The sequence below is a fragment of the Phascolarctos cinereus genome, unplaced genomic scaffold (genome assembly GCF_003287225.1).
Source record: "Phascolarctos cinereus isolate Bilbo 61053 unplaced genomic scaffold, phaCin_HiC Scaffold_5;HRSCAF=322, whole genome shotgun sequence".
Lineage (NCBI taxonomy): Eukaryota > Metazoa > Chordata > Mammalia > Diprotodontia > Phascolarctidae > Phascolarctos > Phascolarctos cinereus.
In genome coordinates, this window is record NW_027555958.1 from 447677479 (window position 1) to 447690095 (window position 12617).

The window sequence follows — 12617 nt, forward strand, 5'->3', positions numbered from 1 at the left end:
GCCTTCTAGGCCTGGGCCCGGCTCACTGCTTCTTTGAACTATCTGTCTCAGATGAGCTCCACAGGCTGTCTGCCCATCTGGAAGGATGTTGAAATCTGGGCAACAGACTCTTTTTATCCACTTGGTCTTTTCTGTGTGGATGGACATGCTAAATTCCTATCAGTTACACTCCTAAATGTGTCTTCCCAGGGACAATCTTGGACAAATGGAGCCACGTCTGTTTTGCTGGTGCCTCAAGTATCGGCTCTAATGCTCAGTGCCCTAATGGGACCACTTCATCGCTGCTGAATGTCACCTGGACACCGCTGCCAGACTCCCCTGGAAGGAAGGGACAGTCAGGAAGGCTGGCCTAAAGCTTGGGCTCCAATGAAGGATGGCTGAATAAATGATCCACTCATTTCCTGAACTTGGCCCTTATAGCAATGTGGGAGGCAGGAGGGGAGATTGGGGGGCAGGGTTATAAAAAGAACTCTTTTTTCCTAGAAATTTAAGATGCAGCCCGCTGGAGGGTCCCCCCGTTGGTGAGCCCAGCACAGGCTCCCACTTAGGAGCCAGGCTGTGGTATAATGAATATCAACGGCTTCTATCTGAGCCTCAGTCATTATCTAAATAAGAAAATACACCAAGGGAACGTGTCTGAAAGCATTTTCTTGGGTCAGTGCTCGCCCAGAAGTGTATAAAGCCATGCCTGCAAACAGTCCCGGGCGTCATAAAAATTCCTAGCATCTTCCACATACCAAGCTTCAACACGGGTCAAATAAAACCAAGTTGGCCCTAATCAGGGAAGAATGAAAAGGAGCCAGGAAGCAAGAGGGGGAAGGGCCGAAAGGCCAGCTGAAACATTAACCCTCTCTGCCACAGAGCAATCTGTGACCAAATAAGAATGTACCCATTGGCAGCTTGTATGCAAATCACCAAAGTTAATTTAGAGGATATAGAGGCAGGCAGAAGGTCACGGCTATTGGCAGCTGAAGGTTTTGGCCCAACCTCTTGGCCCTAAGGGTCTTAATAAGGGCAGGAGTCAGTCTGCTCATCTGTAAAATGGGGAAGAAAAGCTCTGTGCCATCTGTCTCCCATGAATGCTGTGCCTCTGACGGACCATATTGTGGTTATTTCCTGAGCCCCCGCCATGAGCCAGGTCCTGAGCTCATCCCCCTCAGGCTCTCAGGGAGATGAGAGGAATCTGGTCCAATGCAAGCTAGGAAAAGGGTGTCCTTATCTCCCTGGGCCTGGACTCCCTGCCTCTGGGGTCTCTACCAGCTTCCAAGTCAGGACCCTCCACTTCTGACAAGTAGATGTCCAGCCTGCTCAAAGACCTTAAATAGGGTCCTCCCCCACCAGGCTTCAGAGGCAGCAGCTTCCCTTCTGTGGAGCTCACCCCTGGGGCCTAGGTATGCCTCAGGGCCACGTCTGCCCGTCACAGCTCGCCCTCAGTCTTCCCATCTGCCATGCTGTGGTCCCTCACCAATGGAAGGCAGGGACCACATGACCTGGTGTCTCTTTCCCAGGCCTCCACCAACCCTCCTATGAGCTGGACTCCAGGCCCTTCTTCCCGGGTCTGCTGCCTGCCTGGGGACCTGCTCTGGCTTCTGAACGTCCTTTTTGAAAGGATGGCGCCCAGAGTGTGGTCTGAGCTTAAAAAGGCCTGACAACCCAGGCAGAGCCTGAACAAGTAAATCATCTGGGATGCTGAGGACAGAGGTCCTCACACCATGAAGCTTCCCTGAGCCTCTGCCAGGCGCCTCACGGGCCAGTGACCCACCTGCGAGGTCCTGGTGTACTCCTCATACAGCCGGTCATACTCTTTGCTCTTCTCTTGGTACTGGGAGTGGTATTCCTGTAACTTGGTGCCCACAGCATCGATGTTGTCTTCTTTCACCAGCTGATCCTGCACAGAGGAAGGAGGTGAGGCTGACAGCAGGATACCCAGCCCTGAATCCTGGCCTTAATGAGTTCTTGTCATCAACTGAGCCCATTGGCCAACAGGCCCCATGGGAAAGCGTGTGCCCCCCCCCCGCACCCCCTCTGCACGTGCCCACCCTGCATTCCCTCTGCCTGCTCCTGTCCTGTGCCTGTCCTATGCCCCCTCTGCCCCTGCCCATCCTGCACTCCCTCTGCCTATGCCCATCCTGTGCCCCCTCTGTCCCCACCCACCCTGCACCCCCTCTGTCCATGCCCAATCCATCCTTCTGTCCACACCTGTCCTGCGCCCCCTCTGCCTGTGCCTGTCCTGTGCCCGCTCTGCCCCCACCCACCCTGCACCCTTTCTGCCCGTGCCCATCCTGTGCCCCCTCTGTCTGCGCCCATCTAGCCTCTCTGCATTTGCACACAATTTGCCTGAGCTCTGCAGCTCTCACATGCCGTTCTCCTCATGCTACGTCGTCATCTCTGGGATTATTTCCCTAACACTCCCATGTAACCTGTCCCTTTAATTCAGTCTCCGCTCAACAGAGCTGCCGAGAGTTTGCCCCTCACCCTTGGTGCCATTCGGTGTGGCCACGCAGGGCACAGGAGGGCGCTCGTGGTGGCCCGGGCGCTGCCCGCGCAGCCTCACCTGCTGGTACCTGGAGATGGGGTACATCAGCTTCACATCGAGCTTGGGGTTGTACTGGGCCAGAGACTCGTGACGGTAGTGATTGATCAGCTCCGCCACGGAGCCGAACGTCAGCGGGTCGGAGAAGCCGTATTTGCCATCCCGATGGTAAATCTTAATCAATTTGTTGTTACCTCCCTTCCTGTAAAACACAAGGACGCCCACTCGCGTGAGTGGCCACACAAGGAGAGAGCTGGGCCGCGCAGGTGGGGACAACAGGGAGGGCAGGAGGGCCGAGCCTCTGACTCCACCCCAGGGAGGTCTGAACGATCCGGGGTGGATCTCAGCTCACATGGGGATCATCACACCGCTTCCCCACTCATCCAGTGGGTCTGTGCAGGTCACAACCCACCCAGGCCTTCCCAGCCTGTAGGATCCTGTTCTCCCATGAGTGTGCCACAGGACACCCAGCCCCTGCACCAGTGGCTTTTCCTGTTCTCCATCAGTCAGTCCACAAGCCAGGCACCGTTCTAAGTGCTAGAAATGCAAATATAAGCCAAAAACTGTCCCTGCCCTCCAGGGGCTTCTGTTCCAATGGGGGAAGATGAGACAGACAAGGCAGCTGGGGGGAGGGTGCTGGAAGCTGGAAAAGTCCCGAGAGTCAGGAACAGAGCTGGGAGAGGTGACCGAGGATGACCTGGGCCCTCCCTTCAATGGTGCTCCCTCCCAGGCACAGAGGCAGAAAAGCCTGGAGGCTCAGGAACAGAGCCTAAGGGGAGCCAGGCAGGGACGTTTTCATTCTTGTCTCTGTCATCCCCAGGGCCTGGCATGTGGTAGGAGGAGAATCAATAGTGAAAAGGTGGGCCCTTCGGAGACAAGCTTCTGGGCATTTCCCCAAAACAATCCACCCAGCCTCTTCTTCTACTTTAATTCTAGGGCAGTGCACTGTCCTAGAATTTGCATATACTCATATACGAGCTCTAGAGGTGGTCCACGCAAGAGAACACCAGGCTGGACACTTATCATCCACTTGGTTTTTCCTTTGTGGATGGTCAAGCCAAACTCTTTGGCGCGATCATGAAGTTCAGCTAGGAATTCTGCAATGGCCCTAGGCTTGATGTCACCTCAGAGCATCCCCTGGGAATCCCTCAGCCTCTGGTCTCTGCCCTGGACAGTCTGATGTCAGTAACAAAGCTCCTGGGTGAGCATTCATCCCTCTCCCTGTTTTATGCCATATTTGCTATTAATATCAGAGGTTTGTGTTTGGAATAAGGTTCTCTCTCTTGTTTCAGCTTTCAAAGAGTCCTGGGGCAGGGTGAGGACTAGACAAGAAGGCCCCGAGGGGTCCTCCAGTGCCAGAGGCCGCCAGAGACACCAACTCAGCAATGGTGTCTCCTCAGAATGTGACCCAAGGGGTCCCTGCCAGACAATTGAGGGGGGAGCGTGGCTCCGATCTCCTTGTTCATTAAGCTCCCACAACGACCGGAGAACAGGGTAACGAATTCTGCTCACTGTCACCTTATCTTGTCACAGAGGTGCTAAGAGTCCCCAGAAATGACTGTTTAAACCACTAATACACAGGCAACTCTCCTGTCATTCAATTCTTTCCCCAGTTACGGCTTTCAAAGTTCCACATACATTTGACTGGCGTTAGATCACTTTATTTAGGAGTCAGATTTAAGTTTAAAGGACAGAGTCCAGCCACAGCTAAACGTGGCAGTTGGAGGCCTGCGAAACTCCTGGTACAGCAGCCCCCAAGGTGCCTAAAGACTCAGCCATCTGCACTGGGCTCCATTTTTAATTTTTATTTTTGAAGAGGCAGAGGATGTCCCATCATAGCTTCTTGAGGGCACATCCCAATGAACCGAGAGCAGGTGTCCCTCTTGTTAGTTGTGTGACCAAGGACTTTATCCTAAAGGCAAAGGGGAGCCACTGAATCTTCATGAGGGGGATAGTGGCATGGTCAGATCTGCTCCCTTCTGTGACTCTTGTTTGTCTTTGGCTTCTGTCTCTCCCCACCCAGGCAGCTGAAGTTCCATGAGGGCAGGCACTGGGAAGGGACCTGGGCCATGTCAAGAGAAGCCTCTGACTGCTGGGTGAGGAAGGCGCCGGTGCCCCATCCCTGTCTCGGTCAGACCCTGCCTGGGCAGCACCCTTCAGAACGGACATTGACAAGCTGGCGTGGCCTTGAGAAGAGAAGCCTGGCTCAGGCCATGAGAACCGGCAGTGCTATGAGAGCACAGTGGACCTGGGTGGCTGAATCACGGAGGACAGAGCTAGAAATAACACACGAGAGTCCCACACAGGCAGGCAAGAAGGCTGCCTCCAGGGGTGGGGAGTAGGCCATTGCATGGAGGCTGGATGTTGTAGACGGGCTTTGTATTCAGAAACAGGCTGGACTAGAGGCCTCCGAGGACTCTTCCATCTCTGAGATTCTGTGAGTGAGTGTCAGAGACTTCATCTTTCTTCCCTAGCACTCTGGACACAACTGGTGTTTAATAAGAGCTTATGGAAACAAACTAGTTCGTTCAGTCACAACTAGGAAACAGTTTTTCAGTACTGTCTGCAGTGACGCCTCCACCCAGGTCCCCAAGGTGCAGTGAGAGGAACTCCCTGCTCCCACCCCCACCAAGAGGCAAAATGCGCCAAGGTACTCTGAGGGCAGGCCTCACCAAAGTGGGTGCCTTAGGGGCAGAGGTGAAGTCCACTAGTGCACCTTCTGGCCGGCCTCATCAGAGGACCTGCAATTGACCCAGTTTGCTGTCAGGAAAGAGAAAAAGTCTGTCCCTTCTCAGTGCATTCACGACTACACAAAGCACCGGCTTCCTTTTGTGCTCCATAAAGAGCCCGATCCTGCAGCCAGAGGAAGCACCGCCATTGTCTGACCCACAATTGGGGGGTTTCCAGGAATGCCTACCCGGAGAGAGCACAGGAAGCAGGGTAGAACCAAGGGAAGGCCAGGGACAGGGGGGGCTGAGGGAGAGGCCAGAGCCGTGCTCCTGGGGAGATGGCAGCGTCGGCCCCTGAAGAAGGGCCAGGCAGGCGCTGCAGACAGGAAGGAGACGTGCAGGGCTGCTGCAGTAAAACGTGGAGGACAGACCTTTCTGCAGACCTTCCTCTGCGGAATGTTTCAGCCCCTAAGCCCCCAATAAATGTCTCTAAGTAGCTTCATAAGTAGAGCTGGCCATGCGGAGCCTCTCCCCAGCACCCCGTGCTGCCTGCAGGCTGTGTCCAGGACCTCCTCCCTCAGACACAGTGAATCACAGCCTTGGCGCTGGAAGGGGCCTTGGAGGGATGGCAGCTCTCCTCTGAAACCTTAGGGCTTTCTGTTTCCCATTAGCAAGGAGATGTATTGGAGGTAAGCTGCTGCCTCCCGTGTTAAGGAGGAGCAATCTGAGCCAGACCTGGAGTGCCAAGATCATCACAGAGATGGCTCGGGGAGGCAGTGTGGCCTTGTGGGCTCCGGGCCTGCTGCTCTGGCCCCCTGCAGAGGACTGACCCCCCCCAAGAGCCCCTGGGCCTTGCCTGCTGTCCCCAGCAATCATGAATAGGCAGAAGGAGCTTCCCAACAGCAGGTCCCTGGCATTGATCCCAGTGTTTGGCATGAGGTCAGTGCTTAATAAATGCCTTTCCATCCCATCCCATCCTGGCTGTGTGAACCTGGCCAAGTCACCTCCCTTTCCAGTGGCCAGGCAAGTCTTTAAGCAGAGCAGCTGCCAACTTTCATCAGCAGAGGGAGCTTCTTCGCCTGGGAGTTCTCGAGACCTGTCCGTGCCTTACAAAAACGCCAGCTAACTCGTCCCTGCGCGTCAGGGTCTGCAGAGCTGCCTGTACCTCACTCTTCTCTTTGGTCCTGGGCACCAGCCTCAGCACAGAGCCTTACAGGAGATGAGAGCCACGGGGCAGGAGGCGCTCTGGCAGGCTGGGGAGATGCTCCCCAGACACCGACAGAAGAGAGGGGCCCATTAGTACCCAGGAGGCTCCCGCCAGTAGCTGGAGGCTGCATGAGGAAACCTTTGTGGGTCCCACTGTCCTCACCAGAAAGGCTGCCCCGTCCCAACCGTGGGCCAAGCAGCCAGAGTCCCCCCCCGGCTCACCGCAGAGTCAGTGTGTAGTCCCCCTGCACCTTGGTGGAGGCGTCTCGCACCAGGAAGGTTCCATCAGGCATGTCCCGTAGTTTGTCATTGACCTCTTCCCTGGAGAGAAAGGGCAGCAGAGACAGAGGAAACAGGATGGTCAAGCCCAGGGAGAGGCAGCAGGATTAGTCTAAGGGGTGGCCGAAGGTGGCCTGAAGAAGGCCCTCCTGAGGCCATCATGGCCTGGTGCTTCCTCATCTCATGGGCATCCTCATGGGTAACCCCTCTCCCCACCCCCACCCCCCAGATTGTCACTGTTTCTTTTTGCTCTATCAGATGTTCCAAGGGTAGACGATATGCCCTTTAAACTGGCTCAGATTTCAGATGCTGGGGGGGGGGAGGGGGGCAGCGCTATTGTTTCTCTTCAGCCTTTGGGGCTTTCTTGCGCAGGCCTGAACTTGAATGGCCTCCCAAGAACCAGCAGCCACCCTCAGCTGCCATGGGGAAGAAAGGCTCTTTTTAAGCAACAGGGATAGGTGGGGTGGTGACATCTTGGGAGCCAAGGAAGACTTGGGGTCCACAGTGGTGGGCAGCCCAGGTCCAAGGGCAGGTTTGCCCTTTGGATCAGGAGTTTAAAGAATAGGCCTCCTTTTCCAGAAGCTGGGCTGGGTAGGACAGGAAGCTGTCGGAGTCCCAGCAGAGCAATCACCTGATCTTAGAGAAGCCACCATGTTTGTGACCAAGACCACCTGTCTTTCATGGACAGCAAAACAAGGAAAAATCCCTTTCATCGGGCTAGGACATTGGACTCAATTTGAGAAGATGAAGGTCAACAGGGAGAAATGTAAAGTTTTACACTTAGGTTTAAAAAACCTCAGCTTTCCCAAGACACGACGAGAGAAGCATGCTTAGATAGCAGATTGTCTGAGAAAGACCTGGAGGTTCACCAGTGGGCTCTTCCTCCCTGGGGGTCTGCAGGCACAGCATGGTCTGGGCTAGAAGACCACATCTGAGATGCTCTGATTCAGTCATCTCTTTCCACAGATGGGAGCATGTCAGAACCAAACCAAGCCAACGTCGGCCTTGCTCTGATCCTGAGATGTCCAAGCAAAGCCTTGGAAAGCTTTGAGCGTTGGAGTTTGTGTCTGCTGCCCCCCCGGAAGCCCAGAGTCCTCCTTTGATGTGGAAGCCACGACAGCGCAAACAAATGACTGGGGACCACATCACCCCATCCCCCTGGACCCGCTCCGATCCACTCTGCTCAAAGACAAGGTGTGTCCCTTTACGAGTTCTGGGAGGAACCACTTCTAGCTAAGGTGGCCTTGGAGATTTCCTGGTCCCTGCAGAGAAGCATCCGGCCTTCTGACACCCAAGAAGCTCTTATGAGGACAGCTCTGGCCAGTGGGGAGAGCCCTAAAATCTGAATGTGAACACCCGGAAGCCCCTGTGGAGCTCAGGCACTGCTACCTCCTTGGGGAAGCCAAGAGCACTCTGGACACCTTGGAATCCAATGCCCCATCTTCCAGAAGGAGAAAAGGTTAACGTGATGCTGGTGCTAAGGGCTCACCTTGAGATGTCTCCCCAGTACCACTCTGCGTCAGGAAGGGAAAAGCCCGAACTGTCCTTCATCCCATTGGCACCGGCTTGAGTCGAGGATTTGGGCGGCTTTGGCGGAAGAGCTAAGAGAGAAGAATCAGAAAGGATTTAAGGGCCACACATTGTTTACTGCGGACTCTCGATTTCCCTCACCTCACCCATTAACCCATGAAAAACCAAGTGCTCAACATAGAACTGACAGACATGTGAGTGTTGGAAAAGCCCTAGGTCCCTCTGGGCCACTCACACTGGAGCAGGAGCTCCGCCCAGACCCCACGAGGAGGCTGCAGCTCATGGGGATCTCTCTCCTTTCGGGGGAGGCTCACACTCTTTTTGGATGGTCCTAGTCTTTAGGCAGCACCTCCTGATATGGAAGTGAGATCCGTATCTCTGTACCTTCAAATATCACGCCCCACTGGCCTGGACCTTGGCCTTCTGGGGCAGAGTAAAACAGGTCTGTCTTCCACTCTGCACACCAGTCCTTCTCCAAATCCCTGCAGATAGCCACCCCACAGGCCTCTCCTCTTGTGACTGGTAGTCACACGCCATGGCTTTCTACCTGCTGGCTGTTCTATAGAACTGACCACACGTGGCATGGCATGGCCCATGATGGCCAAAGTGATCCTGGGATTTAGAACTCTTTGTCACGCTGAACTTCCAGGCCACTAGGATGTCCTGGTCTTCTTCATACAAAGTATTATTCTAAGGAGCTTCTTCCCATTTCTGGGCCTGGAGCTACTTTATGCTAAATGGGGAAAAAGAAGCACCCTGGAATTCTTCTGGGGGATTAGGAGTAATTTGGGAGTAACTAATTTTCTCCTCCCTAAAAACAATCTATTTATTCTTACTCTACCAGCAGACGTTGATCTTTCAGACGCTGTTTGCTGGCCAGAATCCCCCTGGAACCACAGGTCCCCGAAATGGGCAAGATGCCAAATGCGCCCCAGCAACTCAAACGTTCCCCACCAACAAAATGCATGCTGCAGCCGTCAAGACGCTTTAAAAAGAGCAGCTTCCTAAAACCTGAATTCTTCCATCGACTCCTAGAAGGGCCTGAGTGCTTTTTTCATCTGAGGCGATAACCAGAATTCTCTTTCAGCCTTTCAGTTCAAAGCCTCGCTTGGGCCTGGACAGTCTCCACCTCTGCAGCACGCCTGACAAGTGGCCTGGGCTTCCGCCTGCCACCTCCCAGGGCAGCCCATTCCTCAGTCAGGGTGAGGACGCTTTCTGCAGCATCTACCCATCTCTCCTCGGTCTCCCCTCGGGGGCTAACCACAACACTCAGGGGCTCTCTTGTCCTGGTAGTCCTACAATCCACTGGCCCCTCTTTCAGGCGTAGTTCCACAGACGCCTTCTACAGGTCTCCTGACTGACCCGCTGTGTTGCCCCTCCAGCAAGCCACCTGGTTAGCTACCCTTGCGTCCTGATTTGTTTCTTTGACACCAGGAGCCTGATCAACTGGTGACAAACATTTCCATTTTCATGGAAACCAATGAAAAAATGACAAAGTGGCTCTCATTCCTGTGCATCCCCTTCTGCTTCTGAAGAGGTAGAGGGGGCTAAAAATGACACAGCTTTTAGACCATCTGCAAACTTGACTATTGATGAGCTAAGTGTAAGATCTTTCCCAAGGGCCAATGCGTGGAAATATTGTTGGAGGACCAGAATCCTATCAATGATGACATTTTTGTTGTAAATGAAACTAGAAGAAGGACATTGAAGCTCAATGGAAAGATGCCTGACAAGTGGATCTTGGAGAGGCAAAGAAAGAAGCTGGAGGGATAGGTCACAAGAAATACTATTTTAGGGGTCCTCATGTGTTGTAGTATTAATGGTAAGTATTTGTAAAAGGTCCACCATGAAAATACTTACAACTTATGAACTAACACTGGTTACCAAGGACAAAGTGGTTCAGAAATTCTATGAAACTTGACGATTTCATGCAAACGTGGTAAAAGGTAAGGATGGGAGAAACAGGAAGGAAAGTGTGTCTCAAGAGAAAAAAAGGAGAGAGGCCCCACACTGGCAGATTCTTGAGACTCTACAGAATCTTCCATCTCTAGACCATGAATACATTCTTTAAAAGAAGAAAAGGATTAATAGGCCCTGGACATTGTAAGCACCAGATACAACCACAGGGAATGACATAGACTACTTTGGAAAAGACAGGAAAATATTTACTATGGACATTAGAGTTATCCCTAAGTCAGCTATCTCTAGACAGGCTGCTGAATCATCAGAATTAAGATAAAAAATTTTAAACAAACAAGAATAGTCATGAGAAAAGATATGATCTTCAATTAAGAAGTCTTATCTTTGAATTATTTGAACAAGTGATTGAAAATAAAAACTGGGAAATGGACAACAGAAATGACACTGACACCAAGAGTTATAATTTCATCCAGAGTTAAACCCATGTCAATTAATGATGACAGCAAGGGAGCCCAAGGATCTCAGAAAGCGCCATCCATGGCAAACATCTGCCTCACTTGCCAAGTGGGAAGACGTCTGCCCAAGACAATGTCAGGTTAGAACAAACCTGTCTGGATGATGATGACTTATATTAGAGCATAAAGTAGAGAGAAGTGGAGGGGGCTTATAGAAGATGTAACATAAAGATAAGCATCTCATCTGAAGATGAGAATCTCAGAGCAGGCAATGGGAAGGTGCTTGGGGAGTAGGAGCTGGCTGAAACCCAGAGCCAGGAGGGGCTCTTTGGGAGCAAAGGAGGAGACAAAATGTAGGAGAGGAAGGGAAGATCGGCCAGTCACATGGCAAAAGCAAGGAAGGCCGTGTGGAAGTGGAAGAGCTCCACACCCGCCCTCAGGGTGTTGGGAGAAAAGGAGGAAGGCTTCCAGTGTGCTGGGCAGACCCTCATGAAGAAGTTTTGGGAAGATATGGACAAGCCATGAGCGGCATGAATAAACTGTGAACTGCATTGTTCAAGGGATGCATGAGACCACTGATCCACTTGAGTATACTCAGTCAATAGAAACCCACTTTGTTTTTTGCTACCACAAACAGTATGACAATGAATATTTTGGATTTTATTTTTTTAAATTCTAAACTTTGTACCTGATAAAATTAGCATTACCATCTACAAAACAGAAAAGAAAAAGACTGTACATGAAACCACAAATCTCTATTATGTAAAGCTTGCTTTTCCTTTTAAGTATCTAATAAATGCAACGTCTCTTTCAAAGCTGTCCTGCATGTTTCTTCCAGCATTCCTTGTTTTCTAATGTGCATTTAAAATGTTTCAATAAGCCTCTTGTCTTTTGTTTTTATTGGCGGGGGGGGGGGGGGGTAACCTTACTGGTAAGTCTCTTCTTTTTCCTAAGCCCCTCCCATTGAAAAAGGGGGGGGGGACTCTTGTAGCAAATATGCATTAGTGAGCAAAAATAAATTCACTATGTTAGCCATGTTAAAAAAAAAGTATGCCTTATTCTGCCATCTGAGTCCTCTATGACAGGAAATAGGTAGTGTACCTTTATTATCAGTGCTCTGGAGCAGTGGTTTGAAAAAAAAGATTTGGATTGATATCATTGTTAAAATTATATTGCTTAAATTTCTCTTATATCTCACCCCCTTCGCCTTCCAAGGAGCCATTGCTTACAGCAAAGACTGTGGTTGTTTAAGAAAAAAGGGGGAAAAAATCAGCAAAACCAGTGAGCACATGAAAAAAAAAAACCCGGTGTGTGTGTGTGTGTGTGTGTGTGTGTGTGTGTGTGTCCCCGCCATGAACCCTCATATCTACAAAGGAGCAGGAGTTGGTGTTTCCTTCTGTCTCCTCTCTGGGGCCAAGTTTGTGACAATTGACAATTTCACAACAGTTACTTTTGGTGGTTTCCGGTTGTTGTTCTTCCATTTGTACTGTTGTAGTGATTACGTCGTTGTTGTCTCGGCTTTGCTCACTTCCTTCTGCATCTGTTCATGGACATCTTCCCATGCTTTTCTGTATTCCTCATCATAGTTATAATTTTTTGCCCCACTAAAATGCCCCACTTACCTTCGTGTGCCACCATCTGTTTCACCACTCCCCAAACATGGGCATTCACTTTATTCCCAGTTCTTGGCTACCTCAGAAAGTGCTGGTGGGAATATTTTAGTGTCTGTGAGATCTTCCCTTCTGTCTTTGACCCCCTTGGGGCACATGCTGAGCAGCTGGCTCTCTGGGTCAGATAGGATGGATGTCATATTCATTTTATTTTCATAATTCACAGCTCCACCAAAAATGCATTAGTGCGACTCTCTCTCTACAATTCCTCCAACATTAACTATTTCCATCTTTGGCAATTTTTACCAATTTGCTGGGTTTGAGGTGAAACCTCAGGGTTGTTTTGATTTGCATTTCTCTTGTCATGAGTGATTTGGAGTATTCTCTCATGTGTTTGTGAATACTTTTCAATTTT

General features: G+C 51.4%; 1 protein-coding gene across 2 annotated transcripts in view; it reads right to left on the reverse strand.

The window, feature by feature from the left end:
* Positions 1 to 12617, reverse strand: part of PIK3R3 (phosphoinositide-3-kinase regulatory subunit 3) — a 63526-nt gene that overhangs the window by 8301 nt on the left and 42608 nt on the right. For both annotated transcript variants that reach the window (XM_020987639.2, XM_078156612.1), the window contains exons 2-5: positions 8177 to 8288; positions 6631 to 6729; positions 2555 to 2735; positions 1763 to 1888 (exon numbers count right to left, since the gene is read on the reverse strand). In XM_020987639.2, the coding sequence (XP_020843298.1) occupies positions 1763 to 1888; positions 2555 to 2735; positions 6631 to 6729; positions 8177 to 8288 (518 nt within the window). The remainder of the gene's footprint in view (positions 1 to 1762; positions 1889 to 2554; positions 2736 to 6630; positions 6730 to 8176; positions 8289 to 12617) is intronic.